At 32.5% G+C, this 22157-nt stretch overlaps 1 protein-coding gene across 1 annotated transcript; it reads left to right on the forward strand.

Annotated features, from left to right (window-relative positions):
• Positions 1 to 216: 216 nt before the first annotated feature.
• LOC126883344 (ribosome maturation protein SBDS) lies at positions 217 to 19914 on the forward strand. Its single transcript, XM_050648797.1, has 3 exons — positions 217 to 460; positions 10994 to 11403; positions 19605 to 19914. Exons 1-3 carry the CDS (start codon positions 330 to 332, stop codon positions 19820 to 19822), a joined length of 759 nt encoding a protein of 252 aa, XP_050504754.1. The 5' UTR covers positions 217 to 329; the 3' UTR covers positions 19823 to 19914.
• The last annotated feature ends 2243 nt before the right edge of the window (positions 19915 to 22157 follow it).

Genomic DNA, 22157 nt, shown 5'->3' on the forward strand with positions numbered 1-22157 from the left:
GTTTCCTTAAGGATGTTTTACACGGAGAATAGCTTTAAACTGAAGTTTTAAAAGATGTTAATGTACAGTATTTTAAAAAAGTAGCATACTTTTTTACTAAAATTTGTCTAGCGCTCCTATTTTTCTTTTAAAAGCTTTGTAAAATCTTAAAAGCGAAACTTATCACCCAGTTTATTGATCCACCGACCAATGTAAGCAGAGCTTAAGTCTATATCTGTCAATGTCACTGAGTCACTGTCACTGTCAACATAACATAACCACAAATTTCATCATTTTTAAAAATAAATAATTTTGAAGCTACTTTTTATTAAGTAAATAAATGAATCAAAATGAGCAAGATATTTACGCCGACGAATCAGATACGGTTGACAAATGTTGCTGTTGTGAGAATGAAAAAAGCTGGAAAGAGATTCGAAATAGCATGTTACAGAAATAAAGTTGTTTCATGGCGCAATCAGGTGTAAGTAGATGCAATAAAAATGCAATGGTGTATGTACATCATCATCATTCTCTTAGCCATTATCCGTATGCGGGGTCGCCTTTTCTAATTACATTTCTCCTTAATTTTCTATCTTAGGTCATATATCAATCCCCTTTAATGATATGTCCTGCCTAAGCATCTCCCCGAGGTCATCTTTCCTCTCATGATTCTTCCAGGAACTTGTACTTCAGCAATTCTTTATATTGGGTGATTAATGTCTCGACATTGAACATGACCACACTATCTTAACCTATGCTCTCTCATTTTGGCATCAATTGGTGCCACCCCTAATATACGCATTCATAATTTTCATTTTTTATTACTCCACTCATCTATCTGAGCATTCTTATTTCCGCCACATGCATTTGCTGTACCTCCTTATTTTTAACTGCCCAGCATTCAGTTCCGTACATTATAGCTGGTCGTATGGCTGTTTTCCTAGTATTTTCCCTTCAGCTTCATTGGAATTTTTCTGTCACATAACACACTACTCACTTCCTTTCATTTCATCCATCCAGCCCTAATTCTACTGCATGCATCTCCATCTATTTCTCCATTAATCTGTAATATCGATCCAAGGTACTTATAACTATTGCTTTTTACAATCATTTCACCATCCAAATATATTTTATCTGTAGTAACTCCATCTTTAAATGAACATTCCAAATACAGTAGAACCCCGATTATCTGCGTGTGGATTATCTGGGCTGCGGATTAACCGTGCTATGATTTTCTATTACTCAAATTGCATTTTTGAAGTTTTATCAAAATATCGTCACTGTATCACCACATCGATCACTCTACAGAAACTTTATACGCCAAGATGGAGACTCGTAATGAAAGATTTATTTTTTCTGTTAATTTTTTATGATAGGAACATATGTATGTATTACATACATATGTATTATATATAAGAAATAACTGTTTGGATTAGAATAGAATAGAATAGAATACTATTATTGGTATAGCTTTACAGCTGCCATCATAAAGATGGATATACACGTCAGATATACAACACAATATAGTCACAGACACATAATCAAATACCTATACATACACTTAAATTTTAGATTTAACATAATGTACATTGATAAATATGAAAATTATTAATATTAGACAGAACTCATAACAGCAATCTAGTTGCTAAGTATTCTTCTACACTGTAGAATGCATGTTTACATAGTATACTTTTCACAACTCTTTTGAATTTCACCGGATGCAAAGATCTAACTTCATTTGGAAGATGATTATATAGCCTGACCCCCACATAATCTGTGGACTTCTCAAATTTGGATAGTTTGTGACCAACAGTAACAAACTGATTGGCATTCCTAGTTGAGTATGCATGTAAATCAGAATTTCTCTTGAATGAATGTAAATTATGCTTAATATACAATATGGATTTCAAGATATATATGGAAGGCAACGGTAAGATATTGTTATTAATGAAAACTTGCTTACAAGTATGCCCAAAAGGAATATTGAAGATAAGTCTAATAATTCTCTTCTGTTTAATAAACACTGTGTCTGATTTTGTGGAATTACCCCATAACGTAACATTATAAGTAAGGTGACAATAAACCAAAGAATAATATACATTAATGAGAGTTTTAATACTGAGTGTTCTCTTCAACTGTACTAAAGCATAGAATGAACAATTTAGTTTCTTATTAACATATTCAACGTGAACATCCCAACTCATAAACTGGTCCAAGAATACACCTAAAAATTTTATGTTTGGAATATTTACAATTTCAGGAATAGACACAACTGGCATATTTCGTTTGCATCTAAAATGTATATACGATGTTTTATCAATATTCAGTTGTAGCAAGTTTTGTGTACACCATGTTTGGAATAATCTGATAACCCTTGACACTCTATTTTGAAGCTCTACGTATGTATGTGCTGATACAATCACAGATGAGTCATCTGCGTACATTACAATGTGGTCATGAGTAATATGATCGGGTAGGTCATTGACAAAAATAAGAAATAGCAGTGGTCCCAACACAGATCCCTGCGGCACTCCAACATCTACACTGAAGATGTCTGACCTTTCCTTGTTTAATTCAACATAGAATTTCCTCTCCAGAAGATATGAGTTCAATAAATTTAACATGTTACCTCTTATTCCGTGGACATACAATTTGTTAAGGACAAATTCAAATTTAAGACTGTCGAATGCTCTGGAAAGATCAAAGAAGATACCCACTACAAGAAGACCATCATCAAGGTGCCTATAGACAGATTCCATAAATACTTCAGTAGCCCCCTCTGTTGATCTTCCGGATCGAAAGCCATGCTGTTCTGAACACAGTGCATTATTTTTGTCCAAAAACTGTATGATCCTAGTGTAGTAAGCTCGTTCAAAAATTTTTGAAATTACATTTAACAAAGAAATAGGTCTATAATTATCAATACAAGTGTGATCGGATTTTTTATATACTGGAACAATTTTACTTAATTTTAGGTTTTCAGGAAATTCACCTGTGTTGTATACTAGGTTAATTAAATATGCCAGCGGTTCTGATATAACATCCTTGATGTGTTTGATCATTCTTGTGTTTAATTCATCATTTCCAAAAGAATGTTTATTTTTAAGACCACAAATAATATCAAGAACCTCATCAGATGTTACTGGAAAATAAACAAAACTGTCTATAGTCCACCTATGTGATAAAGTACAGTTTTGAGGGTTATTGTCAAGCCTATTTTTTAGTGCATTATTTCTGTCATTGAAATGGCATGCAAAATATTGAGCTAAATTTTTATCATCTGATATTAGTTTGTCTTCAATTTTGAGTTTAATTTTATTAGTACTTTGCTTTCTCCCTATAGTTTTATTTACTATACTCCACATAGTTTTTTGTTTATTATTACTACTTACAATTTGAAGATAATTGAATTCCCTTTTCTTTTCAGCAATAAGATTATTGTATTCCTTCTTGGTAGCTTTATACTCATTCCAGATGTTACTATTATTAGAGTTTTTAGCTTCATTAAATAGGTTTTTTAATTGTTTACTCCTAGCATATATGTCATGATCAACCCAACCTTTACTTTTATGCACGTCCTTACCTATTTTACTTTTAAGGGGACAGTTTGAAGTAATAGCAAAGTTTAAAGTATCCATAAATTCGATAAAAGCGTTATTATCCATGCTTTTCAATTATCTGTGCTACGTCCGGTCCCGATCAGCACAGATAATCGGGGTTCTACTGTACTCTGTTTTTGTCCCATGACAACAGTTAGTCGTCATGTAGAGAGACATCAACTCACTTTGCAACCCACATGATGGGGAAAGTCATACTTTGCTGAAGGGCATAAGTTTTATAAATATTATCCACCCTATGGAATTTTAAGCAAATATGCGCCAACTCAAAACTTTTCAATATTGAGATAAGTATGAGGAAATGGTTAAAATATGTTTATTTATCAGTTTCAAATTACACCATCTCAAAATTCCAACCCCATTGTAAAAATTTTGACTTGTCAACATGCAGAATCGAATATTTTTTTTACAACGTCGTAGTTTCATACCACAATACTTTGAGTTAGTGCATAATGAAATTTGATCGGTAGAACTGTTGTCAGCTACTAACTCAAAATGGTCTGTGAAAGCTGCTTGCACTGACCGTTGCTAAATTAAATGTTCGGAAAAATTTAGTGATACAGAAAGAGAAGAACTGTTAAATAACTACTGGGGTCTTGGTGATTTAAATAGGCAGCGAAATTTTATAGTTAACGATGTAATGCCGGTTAAGCCAAAATAATAATATAAGGAAGAAGGGAGTCATAGAAGTGAAAATATAGCTTATTACTTTGAGATGAGAAATGAAAAAATTTAAGTAAGTAAAGTTTTCTTTATGAACACTTTAAACATTTCGAATAGGATAATAATGAAAAAGCATGCACAGCAATTTAAAAAAGTGTTTGCACAGAATGACAATCGAGGAGGAAACAAAAATGCTGGGCTACCAAGGGTGCTAGATGATGAAAAAGAATTCGTGAGGTCCCACATCAAATCTTTTCGAGTAATTGACTCTCATTTTATTGCGGAGCAAGAAAAAACTCGAAATTTAGCCACCATGTACAGACTGTACCAAGAAAAATGTAGAGGAGAACTGAGAATTTAATATTGCCTTTTTTCAGCCAAAAAAGACCAGTGTTGTAAAAAGTATTACAACTTAAGTATGATGCACATATCAGAGAAAAAAATCAGATTCGGTTAGAGAAGGAGTTGGATATCATGGATTCAAAGGAAGATGACAGTATTGTAGTTTTTTGCTTTCATCTCCAAGTTGTATTATCACTACCAAATGGAGATCGGAGTGATTTTCCTTTTATAAGACGCCTATCATGTTGCAACTTCACTATATTCGATATTTCTCATAAACATTGCTATAGTTTTTTGTGGCACAAACGTATCGCAAGCAGAGGTGTTAATGAAATAAGTACGTGTCTTTGACAGTATCTAAAGAACCATGGGACTCAATATGAGCACATATTTTACTCCGATAATTGCCTGGGCCAAAACAAAGACAAGTGCATTGCTTGATTGTATTTATATTGCTGTCAAAACTTAGCAATAAAAAGCATAACACACAAATGCTTAGTAGTTGGACATACTCAAAATGAGGGTGATGCGATGCATGCCCTCATCGAAAAAGAAAAAAAAGATACCTAAAAGGAAACCCGCTCTATATTTTATCGCAAATGGTACTGATAATTATTAGCCTGGCTAAGAAAACTTCCAATAAAAATATCGGAAAAGAAATGAAAGGCAGAATTTACAAAACAGTCATCAGAACAAAAATGACATACTTGGCAGAAACACGACCCGACACAGAGACGACAAAAAGGATTGCTCAAAACAGCGGAGATGAAAACCCTTCGAAAAATTGATGGTAAGACTCTATGGGACAGACCTAGAGGTACAGATATACGACGGAGATGCAAGGTGGGGAACGTTAATAACTGGGTAAGAAACAGAAGAATAGAATGGAATGACATAAGCTGAATGACAACAAATAAAGTAGTCAGGACAGCGAGAGACGGTTCCCCAATAGGAAGACGATAAGTGGGAAGACCACGAAAATGATGGAAAACGACAACTTACTAGAGGCACATTGAAAAAACAGACAGTCATGTCTATACAAAAAGAAGAAAAAGAAGAGAAGAAGAAAACTGGACGGCCTGGTACGCTACAGAAGAAATTGCCGAAGTTTATGAAGTAAAAGTTTACAAAAAATTGGGAAAATTTTTAACATAAATGAAGCTGGAGAGAAAATAAAATGGAGCGAAATATAAATTCTAAGAGTTGAGAAAAACCAGCCACACAAAATAATGTAAAACAAGTCTTATTTTGACGAAAATTATAATGTCATAAATATTCGATAAAACAGAACGAGTGTGGCTTATGAAGAACCATCTCTCATCCTCTCCAATAAACCTCCAGTTTTTCCAGAACTTACCAACTTCTGCCACAGCTGCCGCTGCTGAAGACAGTGGCAATTCAGAATTATTTGATTTTATTATATTTTTTCATAACAAGGAAACAATAATGATTTTATAAGAAAAAAATACTTAAATAATTTTATTTGATTTCCATACAAATACCCTATACAAAATGCACTAACTGTTAAAAAATCATGTGTCGACAGTTTCATAGTGCATCAACTAAAAAGAAAATCTGAATTCTTTAAAAAAAAATTAATCAAAAATCATCATCTAAAAGAACCATAAAATAAACATCTAATTCCAAAATTTTGTTCTATTTGAAAAACAAATGGACCATTTACAACAGATTAAAAATATTTGCTCAAAGAAAAAATAAGTTAAAGTTGATTTGTGAAGAACTATGTTTTTTGAGTTGGTGCACTCTGATACTGATGTATCGATATGATTATAATATAATTATGTACCTACCATTTAAAGCACGGGTGGGCAAAAGACGGCCTGCGGGCCAGATCCTGCCCTTTTGCTTATTTTATCCGACCCATTGAGAAATCACACAAGCAATTTTTTTAAGAGCGTAATGCATTCATTTTTTTCGAATCCTGGGAAAACTGATCAGTATTTTTGAAAAATTTGAATGCCGAATGAAATATTACATTATTACCGAGGGCCGAAAGTCCCTGAAAACTTCTATACTGTTTATCACAGAGGTGAAAAAAAGAGAAAATTTAGTGTGATTTTTAATTTCTAATTATGTCTTTCTCCTTTTAATGATGGTCAAAAGTTCTCTGTTTCTTTTCGATTCTGTGCAACACCATTTCGTTCGTAATATCATCGGTCCATGGTATTTTCATAATTCCCCTAAAAAGCCACATCTCAAAAGCTTGCAGCTTTTTCATTAAGTCAGCATTAACAATGCAATAAAGAAGAAGAGAGTGGACATAACATTTTTATTATTATCCCGGTTTTTGCCAGTTTCCAGCTTCATCCATCGCTTCATTCATCAGGGTGAAAATTCCTTTCCAACATTGCCTTCTGAATGCCGCCTAGCCAGGATTGTTTCGGCGTTCCTCTCTTCCTTCTTTCCCTTGGCGTCCATTTTAAAATTTATAATGAACTATTTTAAATGGGAAATAAGCCACAATTTTACCAAAAAAATGAATTTATTAACGTTTCGACGCCCAAGTAGGGTGTCGTTGTCAAAATACAAAATAATACTAAATACACAAAAATGTTGTTGCTTAGTAAAAAATTCTTCTAATAATTTATTTAATCTGACTCATTTATATCGGCAATTCGGGCATGTATTATACATTTTAAAGTAGAAGACTTTAAAATGATATTGCCAATATTGATGAGTTGCGTTCCTGGGACGACTTTACTAAAAGATAGTTCATTCGATTACATGAAATCAACCCCAACTCAAGAATATCCGCCACAAAAAATCATAGCATGTGATCTGTCTTTAAAAAGACAACCAAATGCAACGATGGCAGTAAAATTCTCGCACTAGAGATTCCATAGTAAAATTGTGGCTTATTTCCCATTTTTTTTTATTTATTTATTTATTGCTTATTTACAATCTACTTCAATACAGTAATAAGTAAATATAATGTATGTTGTTGGCTTGTGGCAGGTGTCGTCCATTGACGACTCTCTGGAATTTACCTAGCAGCTAGGTCTTCTGGCCATAGTCTTTTCAGACGTCTGTCAACCAGTGGGGGGTTGAATAATTCATCTATGAGATGGTTTGGATGGTCTGCGCTGCGATTCATGTACCTTCTGGAGTGGTCAGCAATCACATCATTGATGAAGGGGATGTTGAGGTCTGCATGAAGGGTTTGGTTTGACACATACCATGGGGCTTTAGCTAACATACGAATAGTTTTTGACTGGAATGTCTGTAGTATTTTGGTGTTGGATGGTTTGCTACAGCCCCACAGCTCGATTCCGTATGTCCACACTGGTTTGAGTATTGTTTTATAGATGGTCAGTTTGTTTTCTAATGAAAGTTGCGATCTTCTGTTGATTAGCCAGCTCATATTTTTAACTTTTAGGTCGAGGTGTCGTCGTTTGGCTGCAATATGTGATTTCCAAGTAAGTTTTTCGTCTAGATGAAGGCCCAGGTACTTTACTTCTGTTTTTATTGGTATAGGTGAATTATTTAGGTGTAGTTGTGGACATCTAATTCTTCGATTTGTGAAATTTACTTGACAAGACTTGTTTGTGTTGACGTTTATTTTCCAGCATTTAAGCCAGTCTTCTAGTTCATTGAGATGATTTTGCAATTTGTTAAATGCTAATATTTCGTTGATGTCTGATGCTAGTATACCAGTGTCATCCGCAAATGTTGCCATTAGTGTATTTTCGCTAATAGGAATATCAGCAGTGAAGATTTGGTAAAGGAATGGGCCAAGTACACTGCCTTGAGGTACTCCGGATTTTATTTGGTGGTAGTTGGATAGAGTACCTTCGTATTTAACTTGGAAGTATCTGTCGGACAAGTATGATTTAAGGAGGAGGTAGATTTGGTCAGTTAGCTGAGTTTTTATTTTAAAGAGAAGACCCTCGTGCCACACTCTATCAAATGCTTGCTGTATATCGAGAAATGCTGATAGACATATTTGTTTCCCTTCTAGGCTCTCTTTTATTTTGTTGACTAATCTATGGCACTGTTGTATGGTTGAGTGATTTGAGCGAAAACCAAACTGATGATCTGGGATAAGGTTTTCTATAGGTATTATTGTTTCTATTCTGTTAAGAATTAACCTTTCGAATACTTTTGATAAAGTCGGAAGGAGACTTATTGGTCTGTACGAACTGGCTTCAGTTAGAGGTTTACCAGGTTTAGGTATCATTATAATTTGTGCATACTTCCATTGCACTGGAAAATAACATAGTCTCAGGAGGCTATTAAAAATAATGGTTATTAAGACGACACCTTTTCTTGGGAGTTTTTTTAAGATTTCGCCAGTTATGAGGTCAAATCCTGGAGCTTTATGAGGGTTAAGCAGGTTGATTTCGTTACGGACTTCATTTGGTGAGAAGTATTTTAGTGGTAATGATAGCTGACAGGGTGCATTGAGGAAGTCTCTAATTTTCTCGTCGTTAATATCGTTGGCCTCTGGGGTGGAGAAGACGGTTGATAGATGTTCTGCAAATCTGTTGGATTTTTCTATATCTGATCGAGCCCAGGCTCCATCATTTTTTCTAATTGGTGATTTCATTACTACCGGCTTTTTGAATTTCTTTGTGGCTTTCCACAATGGAAACAATTACAATGTTTTCTTTTCTAAGGTGCTGTATGAGTGTCCTGTAGGTGTCTGAGTTTGTAGGGTTAATTTTTACTGTATTATTTGAAATGGTTTTGGTGTAATAGGTTTCTGCCGCAGTTGCAGTTGAAAGGTTTGCTATCATAGCACTATAGTCAATAACTCCATAAATATAGATTGGTGGCGGTGAGGGATCTTTTTTGGTGATATTTGTGTTTTGTGTATTTGATAAATTGTCTGTTTGTTCATCTAGATTTTCTTTTGAGAGGGAATCAAATCTGTTTTGTGTTTGGATTTGGTTGGACTTTTCTGAAGTTGTTTGTCTTTTCATCCTTTTTCTCTTATTGGCAACTTCTTGCCAAGGATGTTTATTTTGGTTTTCTGTTTCGTTAAGTTCTATGTCGCTATCGCTATCTGTGTAGTTATTGGTGTTTTGTGTTGATGAGAGTGAGCATTGAGGGTTTGTGGATAATGTTGTGTATTGTGACTGAATAGGGTTTTGAGTGTTTTGAATATTTTGTGCAGTTGATTGACTAGGAAATTGTACTTGGTTTGGTATAGCTATTTGGGTTGGAATAGGTATTTGGTTTGAGCATGACATTTGATTTGTTATCTGGTTAGGTGGTGTTTGATTAAAATACAAAAATGGTACTTGCGGTTTTACTGCTGTTTGGTTTGACTGGTTCTGGTTATTTATTGTTGGGACATCCTGTATAGTATTCATTTGTTGATAAATTGGTTGGCCATTATTATCAAATCCTAATAAGTTCCCCGAAGGGAACATATTTCTTTTGTTTGTTTCACTAATCACTTGGTTTTTGTTACTTTTCACTTTAACAATTTTTTGATGCTGATAAGATAATTACTAGTTAATTAGGTAGTTTTACGATAAGGAAGTTCTCTAGCGCTTTTAATGACGGTACATGTTCACGCTTCGAGAATCAGATTGCTACTTATTTCCCATTTAAAATAGTTCATTATAAAAATGCCACAATGAAATAGCTTCAGAACAACATTTTAAAATTTGTTTTGGCAGCCTGTCGTCGGCCGTTGACGTCGTACATGACCATACCAAATCAGTTGTCTCCTTTGAATTTCGTCTATGATGGTTGACTGAACATTTTACCATCCGATATTAGATTTGCAGATTGAATCTTTGGTTACTCAGAAATTTCCTCATCTTCAAAAAGGCTGCTATTGATTACTCTATTCTTGATCGTTTTTTATCTCGATCCTTATTATGGCTTAATATAATGGACCATATTAAAAATTTCATAATTTTACTGCGAACAAGTTGTACACACCAGAAAGACAATTTATTATTATTAACAGTCAAACGTCTTTCTCCAAATGCTTTAAACTGATACTTATAGTATTTTTGTCAAAAAAATTTCTTGGGCAGAGAAAAACCTCCACCAAAAACATTAGCGTACATACTGGGTATAGTCCTCCGGCCCGGGAGACATTTTGAAAATTTCATTTTGGCTTGCGCTTAAAAATATTTGCCCACCCCTGATTTAAAGGGTTCTCACCCTGGTATTTCCTTGGTGGCTCAGCTTGCAAATAACCTGTTCTTAACACTGATGATGATTTTGTTAAAAATAAAAAACGTTCTGTGATGTAGCCCTTACTGGGATTTTAATAAAAAAATTGTATGCCTTTTACAAAGGATTTTTTCATTAAATTTTTTGTGATTGATGGTATACAGCAAGCTAGAGGAAAAATTCTTTTTTTCCTTGTGGATTTTGTAAATTATTTTACCCATGGTTATTATTTTTAGAGAGAAAGATATAGATGAAGTTCTGCAAACGCACTCTGTATTTACCAATGTTTCCAAAGGACAAGTTGCCAAAAAAGAAGACTTAATCAAGGCTTTTGGAACAGAGGATCACACTCAAATATGTAAGGAAATCTTAGCAAAAGGAGAACTTCAAGTTTCTGACAAGGAAAGACAAAGTCAAACTGAGCAGCTCTTTAAAGATATAGCTACAACAGTTGCTGATAAATGTATAAATCCTGATATTAAAAGGCCATATCCTGTCACAATTATAGAGAAAGCAATGAAAGATGCACATTATTCGGTAAAGCCCAATCAGTCAGCTAAACAACAGGCTTTGCATGTGATAAAGCTGCTGAAAGAATCTATTCCTTTAGAAAGAGCTAAAATGAGATTGAAAGTGAATTTCAAAGGTAATTATTCAATTATTATAATTTTCAATCAAAGTATATCATCCAGTGCCGGATTAACCATTAGGCGGACTAGGCAACCACCTAGGGACCGGGCACTTGATGGGGCCCGCATCCCACACATATGCATTCATTAATATTAATTATTTAAGCAGTTATTTAAAAAAAATTAAAATGTTAAAAAAATCAAATAGGGCTATCTGAGACAAAAAAAAAAGAAAATGGTTAATTTATGATTTCCAATCAAACTCAGTTTTTTGCTTTGTCTTTTATCAAATATCAGAAAAATACAACCGACTTCAAGACAAATTAAGCAGTTACATATCTTGAGAGGCATTTTTATATTCCATGTTCTAATTATTCCCTCAATTTGGTAATCCATTTTGCAAGCATATTTTGATAAAAGCTGGTAATTATTTTGGTATGGTACGTTTTTTTTCAATTTCTACCCACCGGTTGGCCTTATTCACTCACGGTAAAATATTGCAAAACCTCCGGATTTTAAAAAACCTTTGGATTTGAAACAAGAGCTTGGGTTGACATGAAATTTGGTATAAGCATAGCTAACATGTCAAATAAAAAAAGTGATATTGTGCCAATGTGTATTTTTGCTCTGCGGTTGAGTCCACCCCTTCTCGGGGGTGAAAAAATATACCGTCAATACATTTCGAGTTATTTGCAAGTGAATATCTTCATTTTTCAACAAAAAATAACACGTTTTTAGACGGTTTTTCGCAAATAACTTCGTAAAAAATGGTGTATGTGTGCAGTCTGTAGACCCGGTAGAAGCAGAGTTGTAGCTAATGAAAAGTAGGTTCTTATTCGTCAAATTTCAAATCGAATATTTCAACGTGAAATAATCAAAAAATGAAGCGCTTTTCATGGAAAACTCATCATAACTTGTTTAAATGTTTTAAAAAAGCATTATTCTTGTTTTTTAAAAAAATTTCTATCATAAAAAGTAAGCAAGATACGCTCAGAATAAAGTTGATCCCATTTTTTGGGTAAAAAAACTGGTGAAAATAACCCCCTAATTAACATCCCAAATGAAATTAATCCTTACCGCTTCACAAGCTAATTTACTTTGTATTGTTTATATGCTCTGTAAGTTTTATCCGTATAAAGTGCTTATTTATAAAAGGGCTGTAGTAGAAAGGGCTTGAACAAGTCACTAATCACGATGTATGCAATTTTTTTTATTTGGCTTAATGCCACGACAACTATAATGGCCATTGGCATGGTACACTGAATTTTTCCAATCAGGTACCTAGTGTAGTGGGTAGTGTGTGTGTTGAGTAAATGTCTTGTTACTTAGCAAAGTCGTCATTGTTTTTGCAAAGAGGCGCTAATTGTATCCGAGTACCGATCCCACAAGGATAGAAACTATTTGCATTTATTAATTTTTAATAAATGAAAAATTCCCTACCCATGGTATGCAAATTTTGAACAATCATATCTTAACCAATTTTTATCTTCCAAAAAAGCAAAGATCTGAAGTATTCAGAAAATCAAAACCTATATTTTTTACTCTTTTGGTACCACTAATAATTTTTAAGTTATTTTGAAAAAAGACATTTTTTTTTCAAAATTTCAAAAGATTTGTTTTACTTTATATCCCAATGTTTTGAAATATAAGCACTGTGAACCGGTGAAACTTACAGATCATATTATATAGTCCGTCCGCTATAACTTTTCCCATGCGTCACGATTCATTTTCAAACAAATTAAGTCAAAACATAAAGTGAAACGTACGTCGATGTGTATATACATTGTGCATACTGTATACTATATGCTATACACATCGACGTACGTTTCACTTTATGTTTTGACTTAATTTGTTTGAAAATGAATCGTGACGCATGGGAAAAGTTATAGCGGAGGAACAATAAATAATATACTTATAAGTTTTTTCAAAATTTTCATAAATTTTTAAGATTTTTGTGCCAAAGAAGGAATCAACATTATTTTAAGCTTTACTTGCTTAATTTTGATACTTGAAATATGTTTAACAAAAACAAAAATAAAACTTTTTAAACACTTTAAAAAAGTTGTGATGATTTTTCACTGAAAAGTGCTTCATTTTTTGGTAATTTACGTTGAAATAATTGATTTGTAATTTGTCGAATAAGAATCTACTTTTCATTAGCTCCAATTCTGCTTATACTGGGTCTACATACTTCATACTTACTTTTTTTAATATATTTTTTAATATTTTTTCGATAAAATACTTAATTTTGGAGTTATTTACGAAAAACCGTCTAAAAAGGTGTTTTTTTGTTGAATAATGAACATATTCACTCGAATATAACTCAAAAAGTATTGATTTAGTGAAAAAACTCGATAAACCCTATTCCACGAACATACGCCTGTTTTGGATTACTTCGACAACGAATATTTTACTGTGCAAAATAAGAAGAACGAAAGTAAATTGCAAATTACCTTGGTGTTTATTGGAATAATTATTAGCGCCATTTACTTTCGTACTTCTTATGTTGCACAGTAAAATATTCGTTGTCGAAGTAATCCAAAACAGGCGTATGTTCGTGGAATGGCCCATAGAACAAAAGTTACCTAAAATTAATCAGTTATCCATTATTTTGAATGTATGTTGTTTCACCCCCGAAGGGGTGGTACTCATACCCAGGGCAAAATCACATATCGACACAATATCCCTTTTTTTCTTTGGCATATTAGCTATGGAATATTAATGAGAAGTTGTTGCGAAATGTAAAAAAAAAGAAAAATGATCTGTTTTACATTGTCGTAATTTATTTTTGGAGTAACTACTTCCCAAAACAACATAAATATCTGTAAATTTGTTTTAAGTAAATGGTTGATATAAAGAGGCCTACTTCTTATGGCCGCCTAGGGCCCCATGATGCCTTTTAAACCGTCATTGATATCATCATCATCAGCAGCTATTCCATCCATTTCTGTTCCTTGTTTTTGCATCGTTTCATGGCCAGTCATTCAGTCCATCTGGTTTGAGGTCTGCCTCTACTTCTCTTACTTGCTTTTGGTCACCATTCAAGAATTTGCTCTATCCAACAGTAGTCTCCCATTCTTTCTATGGGTCCTGTCCACTTCCAATTTAACATGGTTATCTTTTGGATTACATCTGTTACTTTTGATCTTCTTATTTCTTCATTGGATTTACTATTGCTGAGCTTAATGTTGAACATTCTCCATTCTATGGCACTTGGAGTCACTTGAAATTTGTAGACTATGTTGTTGTTAAAAGCCCATGTTTCAGTTCCATATGTCAGAACTAGCAATATGTATAGATCGAAGAATTTGGTGTTCGATTTAACACCTTGGGTGCGTTACGAGACAAATAGACCTCGTATTAGATTAACGATTGGCTGCGTCGACTTTCTCATAACGCACAGTGGCAAATGGGGACACAATACAGGACATATATTTCTCATAACTAAAGACTGGATTATATGCAAAATGCATATGCATATATATGCTGCATATTTCTCATGTTTTTCATAAATGCATATGCCTTGCATATTTGGAGATTTAAGAGCATATAAATGCATATTTTGATGGGAATTTACTCTACCCCATTTAAAAATAAGGTATATATTAGTAACATCAACATCCATTAAAATAAAATGTGAAAGTAAATATTTTGCTGTTAAGCTCCTTTGTTGTTGTACCCATAAACATAATGGGCGTTATTTATAGCTGCAGGTATCATTATCCGGATATTTAAGATTTATAGACTTCTCAGAATTTACAAATTACCTAAGTAAATACCGATTATATTTTGAATAACATTACAAATATTACCTGTACTTTCTGCTGGTGTCGGCCAACTATGAATTATTCTGGGAAAACCAACCAAAACGAAATTTTAAGGCAGCGTTGCCAATTTAGCTTATTTTATGCTAGATTTGGCATATTTTTGTGTTGTTTAGCTTATTTATTTCTTGTTTAGCATATAGCATATTTTCTAGCATATTAAATAATATAAAAATTATTTAGTAAAAATCGAAAATCTTCTAATTCAGAACAAATTTTTATGTTGGCCTTACAATTACTAAAACAACTTAGGAACTCTCTCACAGGAACTTGAAACTGATATCAGTGAGTCAAATCTGATTCCTAACAAAAAATGTTTAACCATTCACACATACACACCTACATCAGCAAATCCCTTCGCCTTCAATAATGTTTATATTAGTACTTATGTCTGTGGACCATGAGATTACTATTAACTACAGGATCATGTTTCAGCATTTTTTAAAACAAATAATTTATCTGTACTGGGTTATGCTTGCTATAGGGATTTTTTATTAGTTGATAATGGAATACCTACTGTTGAACTGATCATTCCATCATTCTTGTGAGGTTTGGCAAATACTATATTGGTCGAGTTGGCAACACTGTTTTAAGGGTAGGATAGATTATTTTATTTTATGAATGGTTAGTCTTAAATCAATCGCCGATTATTCAACTTTTGTGATTGCAAGTTATTGACTATACTGTGTAAAAAAATCATTTTATTATTATTGTGAAAATGCCTAAAGTAGCAAGGGAAAAATCAAGTCTTCTCAGAAGTTGGATTGGAAGTAACAATCATCTAAAAGTTATCGACAGTGAAAGTATGTTTTGCACCATTTGTGATAAAAAGGTAAGTTCTCCACTTCAATAGATTTTTAAACTTATCAAACTTCTTTGCACATCTATGTGTCTGTCTATTCTAAAATGACAAACCGTCCCATTTCTTCAAAAACTGTTTTTTAAAGTTCGCAACGGTTTGGCTTATACAGAGCGAGGTGTTGAGAGTGGCCCACCCTGTATACTACGGTACACTGACTGTACTTTATTGTTTGACGATTTCAATTTCACTTTGAGAAATAAAAAAAAATTGGGGGAGGTTTAAAAAGTTTGATCATTTTAATGTAGGTATCTATTTACGAAAACATCTAAAACATCATTATCATTATATTCCAGATTCCATGTCAAAAGAAATTCCAAGTAGTTCAACACATAAAAACTTCACTTCACCAAACTAAGCTATCAAAAAATGATAATAAACCTCGCCAGCAGATTCTACAGAACAGTTTGCAGATTCAGAATACGTCAGTTGGGCAAGAAACCTTTGCAAAGGATTTATGCCATTTTTTTTTGAACTGCAATATCCCTCTGCACAAGTTAGAACATAAATCGTGTCAAAACTTTTTAAAAACTTATTGCAAGATTAAAGATAAACCAGCTCAAATACCAAGTTCTTCAACTCTTCGGAAAAAATATGTCAGTGCATGTTACAAAGATGTGATGACGAGTATTAAAAATCAGTTAAAAGCCGATTATCTTTGGATTTCCGTCGACGAAACAACGGATACAAAGGGTCGACAAATTGCGAATCTAATTGTTGGAGTTCTTAACGACTCTGGCGATTTTAAAAACTCATACTTAATTAGTGTAAAATGTTTGGAAAAAACAAACTATGCTACAATAGCTAGATTTGTTAACGAATCCCTAACAAATTTTTTTTTACCTGATCAAGTACCATTTGAAAAAATATTATTAATGCTTAGTGATGCCGCCTCATATATGATGAAAGCTGCATCCAATCTTAAAATCTTTTTCCCTAATTTAATTCACTGTACATGTTTGGCGCACGGCCTAAACAGAGTTGCAGAGAAAGTTAGAATTGAATTTCCCAATGTAAACACCTTAATAAATAATGTAAAAAAAGTATTTCTGAAAGCACCACTACGTGTACAGGTATATAGGGAGATGCTTCCCGATATTCCTTTACCACCAGAACCAGTATTAACCAGATGGGGAACTTGGCTTAAAAGTGCTATATTTTTATCTGAACACTACGACGACATCAAAAGCGTTATTTCAAGTTTTGATCCGACTTGTACCGCTATTGATAACTGTCAAAATATTTTTAAAGAAAAGTCTATTAAAAATCAATTGTTGTATATAAAATCGAATTTCGATATCATTGAAAGTTCAATTACAAAATTAGAGGCTCAAAATTTATGTCTTCACAATAGTATGTCTATTGTTGATTCGGTTAAACAGAAAATAACAAATCTGAATGGGGAAATTGGAGTAAAAATTAAAGATAAACTTGATGACGTTTTAAACAAAAATGAGGGTTTCACTTTATTGCGTTCAATAAATAATATAATCAATTTTGGAAACTTCGATGAAAATATTAATATGGATCCGTCTCTAATAGCAAAGTTTAAATATGCCCCAATTACATCTTGTGACGTTGAGAGATCTTTTTCTGCCTATAAACAAATATTAACAGATAGAAGACATAATATTAGTTTAGAAAATATGAATCAATATATGATTATTTATTGTAACAATAAAAATATGTAAATTTGTTTTATTGTACTCTTTTTATAATATTAGTTTAGAAAATATGAATCAATATTGTAACAATAAAAATATGTACATTTATTTTATTGTACTCTTATTTATCTTGTGGTCAAAATAAAATATTTTGCCGTTTTATTTGTCACAAAACCTGAAGTTAAAAAAATATATTAAGAAATAATAATACAATTTGGTTTAAATTCAAACCTATTTATTTATTTTTATTATTTTTTATTTATTTATGTATTTAACGTAAACCATAAAATTATTCATATAAAAATAAGTGCATATATAAATGCATATTTGCATGTTAATTGTGCATATTCAGCTTGTTTTAAAATGCATATTGCATGCATATTTTAGACATTTTTTAGTGCATATTTTCCAGTCTCTACTCATAACGCACTCAACGTAAACTTTTAAATATCTCTAAACGCAGGCAGCCAATGTGTTAAATACTGTTTATAATTGGCCAATTGCTGCCCATGCTCATCCTTTCCGTTAAGCTTTGACAGTTCGATTTTTGTTCTAAGTATACATACAACTCAACCTTTTCTATATTATTATTGTCCAAACTTATATCCTACGTTATTCCTACAGATTCGTTGGTTAGATGTTTAGTTTTTGCTAGATTATTTTTAATCATAGTTCTTTTGGTTTTGTATTTAGGTGTAATAGTTTCCTGCAATTCTTCTGTCTTTTGCTAGTAACGGAACATCATTGGCAAATCTCAGATGGTACCATCTATTGTCACTCCTTTATTTGCCCATTCTGAAATTCGAAACATATCTTCTAGAGCTAAAGTAAATAGTTTGAGTGAGATAGAATCCCCTCTCAGTAGTTTTATCTTTTCTGTTTTTACTTGCTCTGTTGCATTGGGTCTAAAGTGATGAGCACGCTTATAACCAGCAAAATAAAGCAAAAGATGGAAAACATAATATATTGCTACACAAAAAGAGATGAAACTAGTGGAGATGGAAATTATCGTTATAAACGTATACATTACATAGTTTCCCACGTTTAGACATTGTGACAAAAGTATTTTGTAAAATTCCACTGTCGCAGTGACAGTTGTCATACTCCTCTGATACGTCTAAAGGTAGGAAACTAGGTAATGTAATGTTAATTTTTACGTTTATAACGATAATTTCCACCTCCACTAGTTTCATCTCTTTTTGTTTCGCAATGTATTATGTTTTCCATCTTTTGAGTTATTTTGCTGGTTATTAGCGTGCTCATTACTGTATATCCTACTTAATGATTTTTGTATATTTTGTATCAACTCTATTGTTGCTAAGGCATTAAGGATTGCTCAAATGTCTATGGAGTCAAATGCCTTCTCGTTATCTACAATAGATATCTAGAGTATTATATTGTATACATTTGATTTTTCGATCAGTGTTATTACTTGTATATGATCTAGGGTGCTATAACCTTTTCTAAATCCTGTCTGTTTTCGAGGCTGATAACTATCTACTTTATTTCGTCGTCGTCACGGCAAAACTCACTAAGTCCAGTTTTGTCAAAATTGAGTTAAACTTCCTGATGAATTCGCAATATCAATTTTCATAGTCTGGCAGAAATAACGATGTCCTAGAAAGCACTTAGAAATGGTGACCTAAATCACTGAATATGTATGCATAAGTCCAAAATTACCATTTTGTTGTTAGTTAGTAGTCACTAAATGTTCGTTTTCTTAGATCTGTTATTTTGGACTTAGTGACTTTTGCCGCGACGACGACGATTTGTTAGTTGCAACGTAATTATCCTCATAAACAACTTATACAAGAATAGTTATACTCATTACTTATACAAGCTTATACTGACTCATTTGTATGTATTTATAGGTAAAGCTGCTAAGAAGATTAAAGAAAAGCTAACAAAAATAGAAAGTGCAGAGATTGAAAGTGAAGACAGGCAAGATGATGAGATCACAATAGTTTTTGTAGTAGATCCAGGTCATTTCAAGGATATAGACTCGATGGTTAAGTCAGAAAGCAAAGGCGGAGCCCTTCTGGAAGTTATGGCATATAAAGAGATGGTATTGGGGGATGAACATTTGTAAATTTTTTCTTTGTAATGTAATAATTTCATTATTTCATACACATAATGTATGTTTTATTTATTTTCTGTTCCAATAAATATTTTCTATATAAATTTATTATATTTTGTTTCTGGATTGCAGTTGTTTATTCCGATAAATTGTATAACTGCGAATGTTGACTAATAATATTAAATCATGCAGGGAAAATATTGAGTATTGTACAGGGTGATGTGGGCAATAACAAGAGATAATTTAACTATAGTATTCAGTATGTTCTTTTTCTTTTATTAGCTTTCTTAATATGTGTTATAGTCTCTTAATACATGATATATTGTCAACAATACCTTTAGAGTCAGAATGATTAGCAGCACATTTAACATAGGGGAAAGGGAGCACCATTATTTTTTCTCATAAGCTTTTTACTGTAGTTGTTCTTTTTCTTTTGTCAACCCCTTTTGAGCCGAATGATGAGCAGCACACTTAACATAGAGAAAAGGGGGGCATCATTATTTCTCGTATGCCTTTTACTGCTATTACTATATCCATAGCAAATTTTGTGGATTTGATCATCCAACATCCTACGTATTTACTGCGTTACTCTTGTAAATGCGTCTAGTGAAATTTATGTTTCACCGTCTCACACAAAGTGTTTGATTTTTTATTTGAATTAAGGGGCTATCCTAGTGTAAAAGTACGAAATTCATATACTTTTTTGGGAATTTCTAAAATAAAAATGTTGATCACGCTCTGATGGATGACGTCACGTAGTATGAAATGTATCCCAAACAGTTGCAATATAATAAAAATAAAAATGGACTTATTACGGCATTTCCTTAAAATCTAATAGATAACTATTGCCAAATATAGAGGTGGACTCTTTTCTTTGGCCCACCCTGTATAAATTTATGTTCATTGTGAAATCTGGTGAAAATAGATTATTTTTTATTTCATTAGACAGTTTATTTGAATTATAATTACCCTGCCCGCAAGGCGCAAACGCTCAAATTTTGACCATTTTGATTTTTGACCATTTTTTCAGGCCTGTAACTCCTATATGAGGTAAGTCTGTAACTCCAAATTTTTACACCTTATTCTACTTGCTACGGGCTAACATTCAGCCAAATTTCAAATTTTTTCATCCGTGTACATCAGAGATATAAGGGCATCAGAGATATAACTTTGAGATTTTTCAAAAAATTACATTTTTGAGATTTTTTTTGAAAAAATTTACTCAAGTCTTAAAGCTCAAACTTTTTTTATTTAAAGTATGTACAGCCGGTTCCTAAAAAAACTGATACGACTCTTAGTAAGATTTGATCATGTTGAGCAGTGTATTTGATTGATCTGACATTATATTTATTATGACAGACAAATAATAAAATAAACAAACAACAAACAACTGATTACATATTATGTTAATTCATAAATTGTACTAATTATTAAGGTCTAAATGTTTATATTATTTTGAATTCCTGTATTTTATAAAGAGTATATAAATGATAGTTTTTACATCGAACAGATCACATAATTATTGTAAACGTGGATTATACAACAAAACAAATTAATATTCAATTCAGCCCTGTAACTTATTAAAATAAATATTATAGAAGTTTTCAGGGACTTTCAGCCCTCGGTAATAATGTAGTCTTTCATTCTGAGTTTAAATTTTTCAAAAATATTTATTACTTTTCTCAGAATTCGAAAAAAATGAATACAATTAAAATACATTGAGAATTTTGACATGCGTCACAATTTTGCATTAACCCAATGTAAAATTCTAAACTGTTGAATTCCAGCTTCCCTAATTATTTGACATCAAAAGACATTAGAAACTATTTGTAGAGGATTGAAATCTGTATTAAAAACAACTGTTAAAATTGGTCTACGTAATTAAACATATTCCAAATGTATTTTGTAAAATATTTATTTATTTAATCATGATATTTTGTAAAAATGTAATACATTTCAGTTTTCAGCCCAAACTTAGGCCACACACAATGCAATAATGTTCACATTTTTGAACTGTCAATATTTTTATTTTATCATCTATTGTTTAAAAACAATACAGTTGATAAGATACCCTCAGTTGCGGAGAAAGTATTAATAATAAAGATTAATAATAATAATAACCGTGGAACAGAATAAGCTATCTGACAAATTTTAAGATTTGGCAGTGACATTGACAGTATGTAAATATTAAGTATTTATCCTTCAAAATACACTGCTCAATTTTCTACAAAATACGCTTCAAGAGTCGTATCAGTTTTTTTTGGAACCAGGTGTACGTATGTCTTGCAGAAAAAAATTACAAACCATTATCGGCTTGCCTTACGCTGTTAAAAAAATGCTGAAAATG

This window comes from Diabrotica virgifera, chromosome 4 (assembly GCF_917563875.1).
Source record: "Diabrotica virgifera virgifera chromosome 4, PGI_DIABVI_V3a".
Lineage (NCBI taxonomy): Eukaryota > Metazoa > Arthropoda > Insecta > Coleoptera > Chrysomelidae > Diabrotica > Diabrotica virgifera.

Excerpts from the sequence above, each read along its gene's own strand:
- LOC126883344 (XM_050648797.1), top strand. The coding sequence starts at position 330 with ATGAGCAAGATATTTACGCCGACGAATCAGATACGGTTGACAAATGTT. Across the intron at positions 461-10,993 it reads GTTTCATGGCGCAATCAGGT|AGAGAAAGATATAGATGAAG; the intron begins GTAAGTAGATGC and ends TATTATTTTTAG. Across the intron at positions 11,404-19,604 it reads ATTGAAAGTGAATTTCAAAG|GTAAAGCTGCTAAGAAGATT; the intron begins GTAATTATTCAA and ends ATGTATTTATAG.